Consider the following 18,903-nt stretch of genomic DNA (forward strand, 5'->3'; position numbering starts at 1 on the left):
TCCTCTTTTCAAAACTCTTGCATTCACCACCCTAACAACCCCTTCCATAAACAAATTAAACAACCATGGAGACATCAAACACCCCTGCCACAAACCTACATTCACTGAGAACCAATCACTTTCCTCTCTTCCTACACGTCCACATGCTTTACAGCCGCAATAAAAACTTTTCACTTCTTCTAACACCTTGCCTCCCACACCATATATTCTTAATACCTTCCACGGAGCATCTCTCTCATTTCTATCATATGCCTTCTCCAGATCCGTAAATGCTACATACAAATCCATTTGCTTTTCTAAGTATTTCTCACATACATTCTTCAAAGCAAACACCTGATCCACACATCCTCTACCACTTCTGAAACCACACTGCTCTTCCCCAATCTGATGCTCTGCACATGCCTTCACACTCTCAATCAATACCCTCCCTTATAATTTCCCGGGAATTCTCAACAAACTTATACCTCTGTAATTTGAGCAGTCACTTTTATCCCCTTTGCCTTTGTACAATGGCACTATGCAAGCATTCTGCCAATCCTCAGGCACCTCACTATGAGTCATACATACATTAAATAACCTTACCAACCAGTCAACAATACAGTCACCCCATTTTTCAAATAATTCCACTGCAAGACCATCCAAACCCGCTGCCTTGCTGGCTTTCATCTTCCGCAAAGCTTTTACTGCCTCCTCTCTGTTTACCAAATCATTTTCCCTTACCCTCTCACTTTACATACCACCTCGACCAAAACACCCTATATCTGCCACTCTATCATCAATCACATTCAACAAACTTTCAAAATACTCACTCCATCTTCTCACATCACCACTACTTATCACCTCCCCATTAGCCCCCTTCACTGAAGTTCCCTTTGATCCCTTGTCTTATGCACTTTATTTACCTCCATCCAAAACATCTTTTTATTCTCCCTAAAATTTAATGATACTCTCTCACCTTTACTTTTATTTGCCCTCTTTTTCACCTCTTGTGCCTTTCTCTTGACCTCCTGCCTCTTTCTTTTATATATCTCCCAGTCATTTGCATTATTTCCCTGTCAAAAATTGTCCAAATACCTCTCTCTTCTCTTTCACAAATAATCTTACTTCTTCATCCCACCACTCACTACCCTTTGTAATCTGCCCACCTCCCACTCTTCTCATGCCACAAGCATCTTTTGCGAAAGCCATCATCGCTTCCCTAAATATATCCCATTCCTCCCCCACTGAGTCCCCTTATGTCCTTTGTTCTCACCTTTTCTCCTTCTTTACTCAGTCTTTCATGGTACTTCCTCACACAAGTCTCCTTCCCATGCCCACTTTTTCTCACTACTCTTTTCACCTCATCATTCTCTCTTCTTTTCTGAAAATCTATACAAATCTTCACCTTAGCCTCCACGAGATAATGATCTGACATCCCTCCAGTTGCACCTCTCAGCACATTAACATTCCAAAGTCTCTCTTTCGCGCGCCTATCAATTAACACGTAATCCAATAACGCCCTCTGACCATCTCTCCTACTTACATACATATACTTATGTATATCATTCTTTTTGAATCAGGTATTCCCATTCACCAGTCCTTTTTCAGCACATAAATCTACAAGCTCTTTACCATTTCCATTTACAACACTGAACACCTCTTGTACACCAATTATTCCCTCAACTGCCACATTACTCACCTTTGCATTCAAATCATTCATCACTATAACCCAGTCTCGTGCATCAAAACTACTAACACACTCATACAGCTGCTCCCAAAACACTTCCCTCTCATGATCTTTCTTCTCATGCCCAGCTGCATATGCACCAATAATCACCCAATCTCTCTCCATCCAGTTTCAGTTTTACCCATATCAATCTAAAGTTTACATTCTTACACTCTATCACATACTCCCACCACTCCTGTTTCAGTAGTAGTGCTACTTCTTCTCTTGCTCTTGTCCAGTCATTAACCCCTGACTTTACTCCCAAGACATTCCCAAACCACTCTTCCCCTTTACCCTTGAGCTTTGTTTCACTCAGAGCCAAAACATCCAGGCTGCTTTCCTCAAACATACTGCCTATCTCTTTTTTTCTCATCTTGGTTACATCCACACACAGACACCCCAATCTGAGCCTTCGAAGATGAACACTCCCCGCGTGACTCCTTCTGTTTCCCCTTTTATAAAGTTGAAATACAAGGAGGGGAGGGTTTCTAGCCCCCCGCTCCCGTCCCCTATAGTCGCCTTGTACGACACATGAGGAATGCGTGGGAAGTATAATGCAATAATGCCCGAAACCACAGCTCCCTTTCCACATCCAGGCCCCACACCACTTTCCATGGTTTACCCCAGACGCTTCACATGCCCTGATTCAATCCACTGACGGCACATCAACCCCGGTATACCACATCGATCCAATTCACTCTATTCCTTGCCCGCCTTTCACCCTCCTGCATGTTCAGGCCCCGATCACTCAAAATCTTTTTCACTCCATCTTTCCACCTCCAATTTGGTCTCCCACTTCTCCTCATTCCCTCCACCTCCGACACATATATCCTCTTGGTCAATCTTTCCTCACTCATTCTCTCCATGTGCCCAAACCATTTCAAAACACCCTCTTCTGCTCTCTCAACCACGCTCTTTTTATTTCCACACATCTCTCTTACCCTTACATTACTTACTCGATCAAACCACCTCACACCACACATTGCCCTGAAAGATCTCATTTGCAGAACATCCACCCTCCTGCGCACAACTCTATCCATAGCCCATGCCTCGCAACCATACAACATTGTTGGAACAACTATTCCTTCAAACATACCCATTTTTGCTTTCCGAGATAATGTTCTCGACTTCCACACATTCTTCAAGGCTCCCAGGATTTTCGCCCCCTCCCCCACCCTATGATTCACTTCTACTTCCATGATACCATCCACTGCCAGATCCACTCCCAGATATCTAAAACACTTTACTTCCTCCAGTTTTTCTCCATTCAAACTTACCTCCCAATTGACTTGACCCTCAACCCTACTGCACCTAATAATCTTGCTCTTATTCACATTTACTCTTAACTTTCTTCTTTCACACACTTTACCAAACTCAGTCACCAGCTTCTGCAGTTTCTCACATGAATCAGCCACCAGCGCTGTATCATCAGCGAACAACAACTGACTCACTTCCCAAGCTCTCTTATTCACAACAGACTTCATACTTGCCCCTCTTTCCAAAACTCTTGCATTCACCTCCCTAACAACCCCATCCATAAACAAATTAAACAACCATGGAGACATCACACATCCCTGCCGCAAACCTACATTCACTGAGAACCAATCACTTTCCTCTCTTCCTACAAGTACACATGCCTTACATCCTCGATAAAAACTTTTCACTGCTTCTTACAACTTGCCTCCCACACCATATATTCTTAATACCTTCCACAGAGCATCTCTATCAACTCTATCATATGCCTTCTCCAGATCCATAAATGCTACATACAAATCCATTTGCTTTTCTAAGTATTTCTCACATACATTCTTCAAAGCAAACACCTGATCCACACATCCTCTACCACTTCTGAAACCACACTGCTCTTCCCCAATCTGATGCTCTGTACATGCCTTCACCCTCTCAATCAATACCCTCCTATATAATTTACCAGGAATACTTAACAAACTTATACCTCCGTAATTTGAGCACTCACTCTTATCCCCTTTGCCTTTGTACAATAGCACTATGCATGCATTCCGCCAAACCTCAGGCACCTCACCATGAGTCATACATACATTAAATAATCTTACCAACCAGTCAACAATACAGTCACCCCCTTTTTTAATAGATTCCACTGCAATACCATCCAAACCTGCTGCCTTGCCGGCTTTCATCTTCTGCAAAGCTTTTACAACTCTTCTCTGTTTACCAAATCATTTTCCCTAACCCTCTCACTTTGCACACCACCTCGACCAAAACACCCTATATCTGCCACTCTATCATCAAACACATTCAACAAACCTTCAAAATACTCACTCCATCTCCTTCTTACATCACCACTACTTGTTATCACCTCCCCATTAGCGCCCTTCACTGAAGTTCCCATTTGCTCCCTTGTCTTACGCACTTTATTTACCTCCCTCCAGAATATCTTTTTATTCTCCCTAAAATTTAATGATGCTCTCTCACTCCAACTCTCATTTGCCCTCTTTTTCACCTCTTGCACCTTTCTCTTGACCTCCTGTCTCTTTCTTTTATACATCTCCCACTCAATTTCATTTTTTCCCTGCAAAAATTGTCCAAATGCCTCTCTCTTCTCTTTCACTAATAATCTTACTTCTTCATCCCACCACTCACTACCCTTTCTACTTAACCCACCTCCCACGCTTCTCATGCCACGAGCATCTTTTGCGCACTCCATCACTGATTCCCTAAATACATCCCATTCCTCTCCCACTCCCCTTACTTCCATTGTTCTCACCTTTTCCATTCTGTACTCAGTCTCTCCTGGTACTTCCTCACACAAGTCTCCTTCCCAAGCTTACTTACTCTCACCACACTCTTCACGCCAACATTCACTCTTCTTTTCTGAAAACCCATACAAATCTTCACCTTAGCCTCCACAAGATAATGATCAGACATCCCTCCAGTTGCACCTCTCAGCACATTAACATCCAAAAGTCTCTCTTTCGCGCACCTGTCAACACGTAATCCAATAACGCTCTCTGGCCATCTCTCCTACTTACATACGTATACTTATGTATATCTTGCTTTTTAAACCAGGTATTCCCAATCACCAGTCCTTTTTCAGCACATAAATCTACAAGCTCTTCACCATTTCCATTTACAACACTGAACACCCCATGTATACCAATATATATATATATATATATATATATATATATATATATATATATATATATATATATATATATATATATATATATTTTTTTTTTTTTTTTTTTCAAACTATTCGCCATTTCCTGCGTTAGCAAGGTAGCGTTAAGAACAGAGGACTGGGCCTCTGAGGGAATATCCTCACCTGGCCCCCTTCTCTGTTCCTTCTTTTGGAAAAAAAAAAAAGAAAAAAAAAAAAAAAAAAAGAGGGGATGATTTCCAGCCCCCCGCTCCCTCCCCTTTTAGTCGCCTTCTACGACACGCAGGGAATACGTGGGAAGTATTCTTTCTCCCCTATCCCCAGGGGTAATATATATATATATATATATATATATATATATATATATATATATATATATATATATATATATATATATATATACGTAAGGGTAAGAGAGATGTGTGGAAATAAAAAGAGCGTGGTTGAAAGAGCAGAAGAGGGTGTTTTGAAGTGGTTTGGGCACATGGAGAGGATGAGTGAGGAAAGATTGACCAAGAGGATATATGTGTCGGAGGTGGAGGGAACAAGGAGAAGAGGGAGACCAAATTGGAGGTGGAAAGATGGAGTGAAAAAGATTTTGTGTGATGGGGGCCTGAACATGCAGGAGGGTGAAAGGAGGGCAAGGAATAGAGTGAATTGGAGCGATGTGGTATACCGGGGTTGACGTGCTGTCAGTGGATTGAAGCAGGGCATGTGAAGCGTCTGGGGTAAACCATGGAAAGCTGTTTAGGTATGTATATTTGCGTGTGTGGACGTATGTATATACATGTGTATGGGGGGGGGTTGGGCCATTTCTTTCGTCTGTTTCCTTGCGCTACCTCGCAAACGCGGGAGACAGCGACAAAGTATAATAAAAAAATAAATAATAATATATATATATATATATATATATATATTTTTTTTTATACTATTCGCCATTTCCCGCATTAGCGAGGTAGCGTTAAGAACAGAGGACTGGACCTTTGAGGGAATATCCTCACCTGGCCCCCTTCTCTGTCCCTTCTTTTGGAAAATTAAAAAAAACCAGAGGGGAGGATTTCCAGCTCCCCGCTCCCTTCGCTTTTAGTCGCCTTCTACGACACGCAGGGAATACGTGGGAAGTATTCTTTCTCCCCTGTCCCCATATATATATATATATATATATATATGTATTATTATATGCATATAAATATATATGCATTATTTAATTTTTAATCATACTTTGTCGCTGTCTACCGCATTAGCGAGGTAGGGCAAGGAAAGAGATGAAAGAATGGCCCAACCCTCCCACATACTCATGTATATACATAAACACTCACACACACTTATATACATACCTATACATTTCAACATATACATACATATGTATACACAGACTTAAACATATATGCACATGTACATATTCATACATGCTGCCTTCATCCATTCCTGCCACCAATCCACCTCACATGAAATGGCCCCCTCTCTCCCCCCTCACATGTGCGAGGTGACACTAGGAAAAGACAAAAAGGCCACATTCATTCACACTCAGTCTCTAGCTATCCTGTATAATGCACTGATACCACAGCTCCCTTTCCACATCCAGGTCCCACAAAACTTTCCATTGTTTCCCCAGACGCTTCACATCCATTGACAGCATGTCCACCCTGGTATACCAGATTGTTCCAATTCACTCTATTCCTTTCACCCTCCAGTATGTTTAGGCCCCGACTGCTCAAAGTCTTTTTCACTCCATCCTTCCACCTCCAATTTGGTTTCCCACCTTTCCTCATTTCCTCTACCTCTAACACATGTATCCTCTTTATCAATCTTTCCTCACTCATTTTTTCCATGTGACCAAACCATTTCAACACACCCATTTTAGCTCTCTCAACCACACTGTTTTTATTAGAACACATCTCTCTTACCCTTTCATTACTTACTCAATCAAACCACCTCACACCACATATTGTGCTCAGATATTTCATTTCCAGCACATCCACCCACCTCCACAGAACCCTATCTATAGCCCATGCCTCACAGCCATATAACATTGTTGGAACCGCTATTCCTTTAAACATACCCATTTATGCTTACGAAGATAATGTTCTCGCCTTCCGCACATTCTTCAACACTCCCAGAACGTTCGCCTCCTCCCCCACCTTGTGACTCACCTCCAGTTCCATGGTTCCATCCGTTGCTAAATCCACTTCCAGATATCTAAAACACTTCATTACCTCCAGTTTTTCTTCATTCGAACTTACCTCCCAATTAACTTGTCCCGAAACCCTACTGAACCTAATAACTGTGCTCTTATTTTCATTTACTCACAGGTTTCTTCTTTCGCACACTTTACCAAAATCAGTCACCACCTTCTGCAGTTTGTCACCAGAATCAGCCACCAGTGCGTAATCATCAGCAAGCAGCAGCTGACTCACTTCCCAAGCCCTTTCATCCACAACAGACTGCATTGTTGCCCCTCTCTCTAAAACTCTTGCATTCACCTCCCCAACAACCCCATCTATAAACAAATTAAACAGCCATGGAGACATCACGCATCCCTGCCACAAACCGGCTGTCACTGAGAACCAATCACTTTCCTCTCTTCCTACTCGTCCACATGCCTTACATCCTTGGTAAAAACTTTTCACTGCTTCCAGCAACTCATCTCCTACACCATATGCTCTTTGTGTCTTCCACAAAACATCTCTGTGAATCCTATCATATGCCTTTTCCAGATCCATAAATGCTACATACAAATGCATCTTTTTTTCTTAGTATTTCTCACATACATTCTTCAAAACATACACCTGATCTACACATCCTCTGCCACTTCTTGAATCATACTGCTCTTCCCCAATCTGATGCTCTTTGCATGCCTTTACCCTCTCAATCAATACCCTCCCATATAATTTTTTAGGAATACTCAACAAACCTCTGTAATTTGAACACTCATACACATCCCCCTTGCCCCTGTACAACGGCACTATGCATGCATTCCGCCAATCCTCAATCACTTTGCCAAGAACTATACATACATTGAATATCCTTACCAACCAATCAGTAATGCAGTCACCCCCTTTTTTGATAAATTCCACTGCAATACCATCCCGCCAATACAACCTGCCACCTTGCTGGTTTTCATCTTCTGCAAAGCTTTCACTACCTCATCTCTTATTTACCAAACCATTCTCCCTGACCCTATCATTTCGCACACCACCTCAACCAAAATACCTTATATCTGCCTCTCTATCATCAAATGCACTCAATAAACCTTCAAAACACTCACTCCATTTCCTTATTACTTCACCACTACTTGTTATTACCTCCCCATTAACCTCCTTCACTGATGTTCCCATTTGTTCTCTTGTCTTATGCACTTTATTTAATTAATTCCGAAACATCTATTTATTTTCCCTAAAATATACTGATACCCCTTCACCCCAGCTCTTATTTGCCCTCTTTTTCACCTCTTGCACCTTTCTCATGACATCCTGCTGCTTTATTTTATACATCTCTCAGTCATTTGCACTAGTTCCCTGCAAAAATCATCCAAATGACTCTCTCTTCTCTTTCACTAACAATCTTACTTCTTCATTCCACTACTCACTATCCTTTCTAATCTGCCCATCTCCCATGCTTCTCATGCCACAAGCATCTTTTGTGCAAGCCATCACTGCTTCCCTAAATACATCTCATTCTTCTCCCACTCCCCTTATGTCATTTGTTCTCACCTTTTGCATTCTGCACTCAGTCTCTCCTGGTACTTTCTCACACAAGTCTTATTTCAAAGCTCACTAACTTTCACCACTCTTTTCACCCCAAAATTCTCTTTTCTTTTCTGAAAACATATACAACTCTTCACCTACACAAGATAATGATCAGACATCCCTCCAGATGCCCCTCTCAGCATATTAACATCCAAAAGTGTCTCTTTCACATGCTTATCAATTGACACGTAATCCAGTAATGCTCTCTGGCCATCTCTCCAACTTACATACATATACTTATGTATATCTCTTTTTAAACCAAGTATTCCCAATGACAACTCCTTAGAAAAGCAAATGGATTTGTATGTGGTATTTATGGATCTGGAGAAGGCATATGATAGAGTTGATAGAGATTGCTCTGTGGAAGGTATTAAGAATATACGGTGTGGGAGGCAAGTTGTTAGAAGCAGTGAAAAGTTTTTATCGAGGATGTAAGGCATGTGTACGTGTAGGAAGAGAGGAAAGTGATTGGTTCTCAGTGAATGTAGGTTTGCGGCAGGGATGTGTGAGGTTTGCGGCAGGGATGTGTGATGTCTCCACGGTTGTTTAATTTGTTTATGGATGGGGTTGTTAGGGAGGTGAATGCAAGAGTTTTGGAAAGAGGGACAAGTATGCAATCTGTTGAGGATGAGAGAGCATGGGAAGTGAGTCAGTTGTTGTTTGCTGATGATACAGCACTGGTGGCTGATTCATGTGAGAAACTGCAGCAGCTAGTGACTCAGTTTGGTAAAGTGTGTGAGAGAAGAAAGCTGAGGGTAAATGTGAATAAGAGCAAGGTTATTAGGTACAGTAGGGTTGAGGGACAAGTCAGTTGGGAGGTACGTTTGAATGGAGAAAAAGTGGAGGAAGTGAATTGTTTTAGATATCTGGGGGTGGATTTGGCAGCAGATGGAACCATGGAAGCGAAAGTGAAGCATAGGGTGGAGTAGGAGGCGAAAGTTCTGGGAGCATTGAAGAATGTGTGGAAGTCGAGAACATTATCTCGGAAAGCAAAAATGGGTATGTTTGAAGGAATAGTGGTTCCAACAATGTTATATGGTTGCAAGGTGTGGGTTGTAGATAGAGTTGTGCAGAGGAGGGTGGATGTGCTGGAAATGAGATGTTTGAGGACAATATGAGGTGTGAGGTGGTTTGACTGAGCAAGTAATAATAGGGTAAGAGAGATGTGTGATAATAAAAAGAGTGTGGTTGAGAGAGCAGAAGAGGGTGTTTTGAAATGGTTTGGGCACATGGAGAGAATGAGTGAGGAAAGATAGACCAAGAGGATATATGTGTCAGAGGTGGAGGAAACGAGGAGAAGTGGGAGACCAAATTGGAGGTGGAAGGATAGAGTGAAAAAGATTTTGAGTGATCGGGGCCTGAACATGCAGGAGGGTGAAAGGCGTGCAAGGAATAGAGTGAATTGGAATGATGTGGTATACCGGGGTCGACGTGCTGTCAGTGGATTGAACCAGGGCATGTGAAGCGTCTGGGGTAAACCATGGAAAGTTGTGTGGGGCCTGGATGTGGAAATGGAGCTGTGGTTTCGGTGCATTATTACATGACAGCTAGAGACTGAGTGTGAACGAATGCGGCCTTTGTTGTCTTTTCCTAGCTCTACCTCGCACACATGAGGGGGGAGGGGGTTATTATTTCATGTGTGGCAGGGTGGCGATGGGAATAAATAAAGGCAGACAGTATGAATTATGTATATGTGTATATATGTCTGTGTGTATATATATGTACACGCTGAGATGTATAGGTATGTAAATTTGCGTGTGTGGACGTGTATGTATACACGTGTATGTGGGTGGGTTGGGCCATTCTTTCATCTATTTCCTTGCGCTACCTCGCTAACGTGGGAGACAGCGACAAAGCAAAATAAATAAATAAATAAAAATAACTCCTTTTTCAGCATATAAATCTACAAGCTCTTCACTATTTCCATTTACAAAACTGAACACTCCATGTACACCAATTATACCCTCACCTGCCACATTACTCACCTTTGTATTCAAATCACACATCCCTAAAACTCAGTCTTGTGCATCAAAGCTGCTAACACACTCACTCAGCTGCTCCCAAAATACTTGCTTCTCATGATCTTTCTTCTCAGGACCAGGTGTATAGGCACCAGTAATCACCCATCTCTCTCCATCCACTTTCAGTTTTACTCATATGAATCTTGAGTTTACTTTCTTACACTGTATCACATTCTCCCACAACTCCTGCTTCAGGAGTAGTACTACTCCTTCCTTTGCTCTTGTCCTGTCACCAACCCCTGACTTTACTCCCAAGACATTCCCAAACCACTCTTCCCCTTTACCCTTGAGCTTCTTTTCACTTATAGCCTAAATATCCTGGTTCCTTTCCTCAAACATACTACATATCTCTACTTTTTTCTCATCTTGGTTACATCCACTCACATTTAAACATCCTAATCTGAACCTTTGAGGAGGATGAGCACTCCCCACTTGATTCCTTCTTCTGTTTCCCCCCTTTAGAAAGTTAAATACAAGTAGGGGAGGTTTTCTAGCTCCCTGCTTCCACCCCCTTTAGTCGCCTTCTATGACACGTAGGGTATACATGGAAGTATCCTTTCCTCCCTATCCCCAGGGATATACAGTATATTGGTGGAATGCATGCATAGTGACATTTTACAAAGGCAAAGGGGATAAAGGTGAGTGTTCAAATTACAGAGGTATAAGTTTGTTGAGTATTCCTGGGAAATTATATGGGAGGGTACTGATTGAGAGGGAGAATTCATGTACAGAGCATCAGATTGAGCATCAGCAGTGTGGTTTCAGAAGTGGTGGAGGATGTATGGATCAGGTGTTTGCTTTGAAGAATGTATGTGAGAAACATTTAGAAAAACAAATGTATTTATGGATCTGGATAAGGCATATGATAGAGTTGATAGAAATGCTCTGTGGATGGTATTAAGAGTATATGGTATGGGAGGCTTGTTGCTAGAAGCAGTGAAAAGTTTTTATCGAGGATGTAAGGCATGTGCATGAGTAGGAAGAGAGGAAAGTGATTGGTTCCCAGTGAATGTAGGTTTGTGGCAGGGGTGCTGATGTCTCCATGGTTGTTTAATTTGTTTATGGATGGGGTTGTTAGGGAGGTGAATGCAAGAGTTTTGGAGAGAGGAGCAACTATGCAGTCTGTTGTGGATGAGAGGGCTTGGGAAATGATTCTGTTGTTGTTCGCTGTTGATACAGCGCTGGTGGCTGATATGGATGAGAAACTGCTGAAGTTGGTAACAGTTTGGGAAAATGTGTGATAGAAGAAAACTGAGAGCAAATGTAAGTAAGAGCAAGGTTTATAGGTACTGTAGGGTTGAGGAGCAAGTCAATTGGGAGGTAAGTTTGAATGGAGAAAAACTGGAAGAATTGAAGTGTTTTAGATGTCTGGGAGTGGATTTGGCAGCGGATGGAACCACTGAAGCAGAAGTGAGTCACAGGGTGGGGGAGGGAGCGAAGGTTCTGGAAACGTTGAAGAATATGTGGAAGGCAAGAACATTATCTCGGAAAGCAAAAGTGGGTATGTGTAAGGGAATAGTGGTTCCAACAATGTTATATGGTTGCCAGGCATGGGCTATAGATAGGGTTGTTCGGAGGAGGGTGGATGTGCTGGAAATGAGATGTTTGAGGACAGTATGTGGTGTGAGGTTGTTTGATCGAGTAAGTAATGAAAGGGTAAGAGAGATGAGTGGTAATAAAATGAGTGTGGTTGAGAGAGCAGAAGAGGGTGTATTGAAATGGTTTGGTCACATGGAGAGAATGAGTGAGGAAAGATTGGCAAAGAGGATATATGTCTCAGAGGTGGAGAGAATGAGAAGTGGGAGACCAAATTGGAGGTGGAAAGATGGATTGAAAAAGATTTTGAGTGATTGGGGCCTGAACATGCAGGAGGATGAAAGGCATGCAAGGATTAGTGTGAATTGGAACGATGCGGTATACTGGGGTTGATGTGCTGTCAATGGACTGAACCAGGGCATGTGAATCATCCGGGGAAAGCCATGGAAAGTTCTGTGGGGCCTGGATCCGGAAAGGGAGCTGTGGTTTCAGTGCATTATACATGACAGCTAGAGACTGAGGATGAACTAATGTGGCCTTTGTTGTCTTTTCCTAGCATTACCTTGTGCACATGCGGGGGATGGGGGTTGTTATTTCATGTGTGGCGGGGTGGCGATGGGAATGAATAAAGGCAGACAGTATGAATTATGTACATGTGTAGATATGTATATGTCTGTGTGTATATATATGTATACGTTGAGATGTGTAGGTATGTATATTTGCATGTGTGGACTTGTATGTATATACATGTGTATGTGGGTGGGTTGGGTCATTCTTTTGTCTATTTCCTTGCGCTTCCTCGCTAACACGGGAGACAGCAACAAAGTAAAATTAATAAATAAAATGAATAACCTCTGTAGAAGGAGTTAGCCAGGGATATTCCTGCAAACCAGCCCATCCTCTTTGTTAACTTTGTATTTGTTTCATCCGTTGATTTTCAGGTTGATTTTCAGGTAGAAAGGGTCTTAAGTGGGATACTGTCATACACTTGTGGGTGTTGGACACATATCTTATTTTCTATTTACCTTGTGTGACTAATGATTTTGGTTGTTTGAGCTAAGGTTACTGCTAATATATATTGATTTTAGAGGTCGTGTAATATGTTGTTCAAAATGGAACTTGGATGGGAGGTGAAGCAATGTGCCCTCATCTTTTTAAGCTTTGAGATGCAGGCATAAAAATTCTTTTCTATCCATTTTTACAACTTAATGATTTTATGCTTTAACAGTGAGACAGTTTTTGATTAAAGGAAGCTAAATTTTTGTCGCAGATTAAATGTTTCATAAAACTCAACATGAATACAGAGGAAGAGTCATTCACATGCATATTTAATATCCTGTTATATTACCTATCCTTCTTCTGTAAGAGGAACCCCTGCATATCGTGTGGTACAGTTATAGACAGTAATTTATCCCTAACAGTGGTATAACTTCTTTGCTTGCTTTTTTTTTTTCTTTAACTGCCCACTTTTTCATAGAGTATTAGAGCACTATGTATTTTGTTAGTGAAGGGTTTTGAGTTGAATTTTTTTTTACTGATAATGGTGTGGCAGTTTTAGAATATGGAGCTATTATCGTTTAGCATTTTTCAATGTCATGCCATGCACCAGTAAATTAGTTATTAGATTCTTATTGTAGAATGTTCTGTTGCTCCCTAATGTTATAATTTTTGTATATTCATAATTCTTTGACATAGGTTTATCAGAATATTTAAAGATTGTGGGAGTAGTTATGAAGTCTGGAAGGAATAACAAGTTCTAGAAATGATTGCATGAAGAATATAGTTTTTTTATGAAGAACATCAGTAACTTTAGATGTCAGTCAAAAAAATTTTTTAAAACGTAAAAAAAATGTGCAACTCAGTGCCTCGAAAAACATACTTCTATACCAGCCAAGATCATGAGTGGCACTGGGTAAGTTACGTGCTGACAGACAGTGGCTGTGGGTAAGTTGAGTGCTGACACCCTCTGATTTGCAGGCGGAATACACTAAGGCTCTTGAGGCGTATCACAGTTCTCCAGCTTACCAGCAGTATCTTGCAGCCAAGTCCAAAGGTAGGTGGTGGGAGGTTAGGTTGGGCTGAGGCACCGCATAATATGGCACAGCCATACTCCTGTTGAGGGTTGCAGCACCGTAGGGTTTTTTTTTACTTGTGTGATGGAAAATGGCTGCATCTTGAATTCCTTGGAAAATGGCAGCATCTTGAGTTCTTTGCCATCCTGAACTTGAGCATGTTCTTTATGTTGATAGACTGCTATATTTTATCACCAAATTCTGAGATGCCTAGACTGCTTTATTTTATCACCAAATTCTGAGATGCCTTTCATCAGATGAATATCTTACCATGCTGTATTGCTTTTTGGTTATTTTTATCTGGTATGCAATTTTAAGTTTCATGTTAAATCAAAGTTTTTATCAAAGCAGTGGCATCAGAATTTGGGAATGCATGCAGAATTTTCTTCATATGACAAGTACTTCTTTGTAGTTGAATGGATACATTCATTCATGGATAGTAAGGTTATTCCATTAATTAATCAGTGCAGTTAGAAACAAGATTCAGCAACTGGTTTTATTTCATATATGACAACTTTAGTAATTGTATTACTAATTGAATCCAGGGATTTTGTCTGCATGTGGTTGCACCACAGATGAAATGACACCTTGGCAAGAGTATATCATCATCATTGGACAAAAAGGAGTTGACTCTTATCAAGGAACTTTGGAAAGAAGTCCATTATTTCCTGCTGTTAGTTGAAGCATCACATTGAAACTGTAGGAACCTCGTAATAGGGATTCTGGGGTTATGTGATTAAAATTATGCCAGGGACTTTTACATATGTATAGATATTTCAGTACTCAAATTACAGTACCAAGCATTTTCTTAGAAAAGATTGTTTAACGTTTAGTTTATTGTATACAAAAGTGAGATGATCTCCATTATGATTGTTGTTAGTTATGAAAGATAGGAGATATTGCAGAAGTCGTTCCATGTTTGCTTAAGGAAAAGTTTAGTGATATATTACCTACTCTCTTAGTGTGTCAGTTATGTTTGTGAGAAGTAGGTACCCATGTCTGCTGTTATCATAGCAGATGATATCCAACTAAACACATCATATCACAGGCACGTCATTTGTTTGGGCTTGCAGAATATCATTTGTGTGTTATGGTCCACTGTTTTGTAATTTTTCTTCTATAGTAATAGTTTCTGCTGAAGATATTCTTGCCAGTGTTTTCATTGATCAACATGGGAGGCTCAGGCTGGTTGAGAGTATGCTGAAAGTGGTAATGCAGTAGGTAAAAATCAGTCAAATGCCTCATTACAGCTGACACTTTTTTTGCACAGGAGTGCCAGTGCATTAAACAGACATCAAGTTGCATCTTTGATTTAGGACCACCCTAATGCATTTTTCAGTCACTGGTCATAGTTCTTGCAGAATTTAATTTACCAGAAGTTCTGTTTTCCTTGATATTGGGTGGATGAAATGCATGCAGTATCCTCGTTCATTCATGTGTTTGCCTGTTTTATGTCTGGGATGAGGAATTGAAAAGTGGTTTTAAACATGGCATGGGACTTCAAGATTATTCATTTATGAAGTAAATTGCATCATAACCGAAACCAGAGCCCCTATCCAACCCCACAGACAGTTACATGGTTTCCCCGACCGCTTCATGTGCCCATGTTCGGGCTATTGACAGCACATCGTTCCCTTTAAACCATATTGCTCCAGCTAGCTCTATCCCTTACATACCTTACATCCTATTGTATGTACAGGCCCAGAGCATTCAAAGCATCTTTTACTCACTATTGAATTGCAACCTTGGGGCTTGATGGTTCCATTTAAATTTTTTTCCAGAGATGAGAGAATGAAAACTGACTTTTTAGAAATATATAGAAATAATAGATGTATTTAAAACAGAACAAGAAAATTATTGATTGCAAATAGGAATTGTACAAGAGCTCTTCAATAGATATGCCATATTCTTTCCTGAAAAGTGTTACTGGAAGAGAAATTACTTTAAATGAAGCCAACTTTACCTTAGGCTTAGTGTTACACATCACATACATTCTTAGGAAATATTTCTTGACACTTTCTCTCAACCACCATTCTGTGTGTTGCTTAAATACACTGTAGATAAAGATGATCTCATACTTATCAATATGTCTTCATATATTATTATAGCACTTTGCTGCTGCATTAAACCTGGATGCATGGACAGGCAAATACTATGTGGACTCCACAGCATTTGCATTCATAGGTAATTCAGTAAGTTGAGTATTATTATATATGTTTACTATAGGAAGTACTTGTTTATTAATCTCTTAATTTCATGACCTATGAAAAATTGTGGTGTACACTGATATTGATTAAAGTACATACTGCGTAGTATTTAGAAAATCATGTGCAATGGTTGTACAACTGTTCTGGAGTTTTGGTGCCATAATTTACTGTAGAAAATCTGGCAATGGTGTGCATATTTTTTATTTACTTATTATGAATCAAAACAAACTGTGTTTGTGTGTGTGTGTTTTTTTTCAGTGATTCATTTATAAATGCTATGTTTGTATTGCTTCAGCTAATGTGAAAAATGGGTTGAGGAGAGAGGAGTGAGAGGCAAGAAACATCATTGTTTTGCTCTCCTGTTAAGGGGTTTCTAGGAAATATTCATTCATTAGATAGTTTTTGAATTAAGGAAGATTAATCCTCTTCTGTACAGACAATATCTCAGATAACTGAAGGGAAAACTTAATGGTGTTATTGTTTTGAGTGTTATAACTGTGTAGGGATTGATTGGTACTGTTGTTTGGGTTTTTTATCCATGTTGGGAAAATTTGAATGTTGGTGCTGTTTTGGGCTTTCTGGTTAATTGAGTCACAGATAAACAAGAGTTCAGTTTATAACAGAAAGATCTTCATCTTTTACTATGTCTGATTTGTTGAAAATTTTGCAACACTTTTATTAGGTCACTACAAAGTCTGTGCTTCATTAGAGAAAAAAGATTAACTCTCAGTACATGTCAAAGTTTTCAGAACTAGAATTGGTTGTGCTACCTCTCTTCATATTTGTTACACTGTTTTCTTGTCTTGTAGTTTAGGTACTGGAATTGGACTGCATATTTATGGAGTGTTCTCACTAGAGCATTGCAAAGGGTCAGAATTGTGTCTTTTTTTTTTCTTTCTTTTTCAAGTCATGTTCCAAGCTATGAAGCCTAGAATTCATTTCCTTTTTTTTTTTTCCTTGCTGCTAGGTACTGTGTATGGAACCCAGTGTATGATACCTAGATTAATTTTTTGCTTTTATTACTTGCTTCTAAACAGTGTGGATGAACTCTAGAATTCTTTTTCCTATGTTACTTGCTGCCAGACACTGTGTCAAATTTTTCAGGTCTGGAATCAGTTTTGTTGTCCGTCTTTGTACTTGTGCCAGTGTCTTTTCATGTTGTAGATTGGGGATCAGAAGTGGACTGCATATTTATGGGGTGGTGTTACAAGAACACCAGAAAGGGTGAGAATTGTTTCATGTGTTTTCAAGGCATGTTCTTAAATATGAGAGCTAGATTTTTTTTCCTTTTTTACTTGCTGCTAGATGCTATGGATAAAATGCAGTTTATGATTCCTAGGATTCATATCCTTTTTTTTTTTTTTTTTTTTGTAATTCTAGACAGTGTATGAAACCTGGGGTTCACTTTCCCTTCTTACATGCTGCTAGGTACTGTGTCAAATTTCTCAGAGTTAGAATCAGTTTTGTTACTATCTTTGTAATTGTTCCCATGTTTTCTCCTCTTTTAGTTTGGGGACTAGAAGTGGACTGCATATGTATGGAGTGGTGTTACAAGAACATCAAAAAGGGTCAGAATTGTTTCCTGTGTTTTCAAGGCATGTTCCTAGCTGTGAGACCTAGGATTCATATCCTCTTTTACTTGTTGCTGGAAACTGTGTAGTATAACTCATATTATAACTAATAACCATACTTCTAAAATATTTTGTTAAAAGATTTCCAAATGTATGATAGTCATGTATAGTGTTTGATGTTTTCAAATTACATAACTTTACATTTTTCTTCATAAAATTTCATCAACAGTTTGTGTAATCACTCTGCAAGTTTTTTCAGATCTCTGTGAATTATTTCAAAGTCCTGGCCATTTATAGCTTTAGCTTCTTGTTTTGTATTATCAGCAGATATGGAGATCTTAGATTCAAGGCCTTATTCTGGATGATTATTGTACAAAATGAAAAGAATAGAACTATTAACTAGCCCCTGTGGTTCACCACTTGTCATGTTTAGCCAGCCATAGGCTCATCATTTAGAACCACATGTTGCTCTCTGTCACTGAACCAGTCACATACCCATGCATATATTTCTTTCCCTCTTTTATGCAGTTCTGATTTGCAAAGCAATCTCTTGTAAAGCCATTCATCATATGTTATTGGGAAATAATGAACTAAGATAAAAACACTTTTCAGGATAAACACAAGAGTCAGTTGCAGCACACCAGTATTTTGAAATACCTCTGATGGATTAATTACAGCAATTGTGTCATATGAATTTTTCACACAAATATAATGCTATCTCAGCATTGTCCCTCTTTCTGTCTTAGTTATGCATCAGTCTCATGCTTCCTGCTTCAGCCCACCAATGCCATGTTGCTAACATCTTGTATAGTCCCTGCAAGTTGGCTGTTCTGTTTACAAACCTTGCTTGCATTTATCCTCTTGAGGAGCAGCTTGTTTCAGCCCACCATCCAAATATCTAGC

General features: G+C 40.0%; 1 protein-coding gene across 14 annotated transcripts in view; it reads left to right on the forward strand.

Moving 5' to 3' along the window:
- Positions 1–18,903, forward strand: part of LOC139758191 (SWI/SNF-related matrix-associated actin-dependent regulator of chromatin subfamily E member 1-like) — a 924,800-nt gene that overhangs the window by 481,759 nt on the left and 424,138 nt on the right. For 4 of the 14 annotated variants that reach the window (XM_071679409.1, XM_071679411.1, XM_071679415.1 and 1 more), the window contains exon 7: positions 14,128–14,203. The exons of the other annotated variants lie outside the window; for them this stretch is intronic. In XM_071679409.1, coding sequence (XP_071535510.1) covers positions 14,128–14,203 — 76 coding nt within the window. The remainder of the gene's footprint in view (positions 1–14,127; positions 14,204–18,903) is intronic. 14 annotated transcript variants of the gene reach the window in all.

The sequence above is a fragment of the Panulirus ornatus genome, chromosome 29 (genome assembly GCF_036320965.1).
Source record: "Panulirus ornatus isolate Po-2019 chromosome 29, ASM3632096v1, whole genome shotgun sequence".
NCBI classification, from domain to species: Eukaryota; Metazoa; Arthropoda; class Malacostraca; order Decapoda; family Palinuridae; genus Panulirus; species Panulirus ornatus.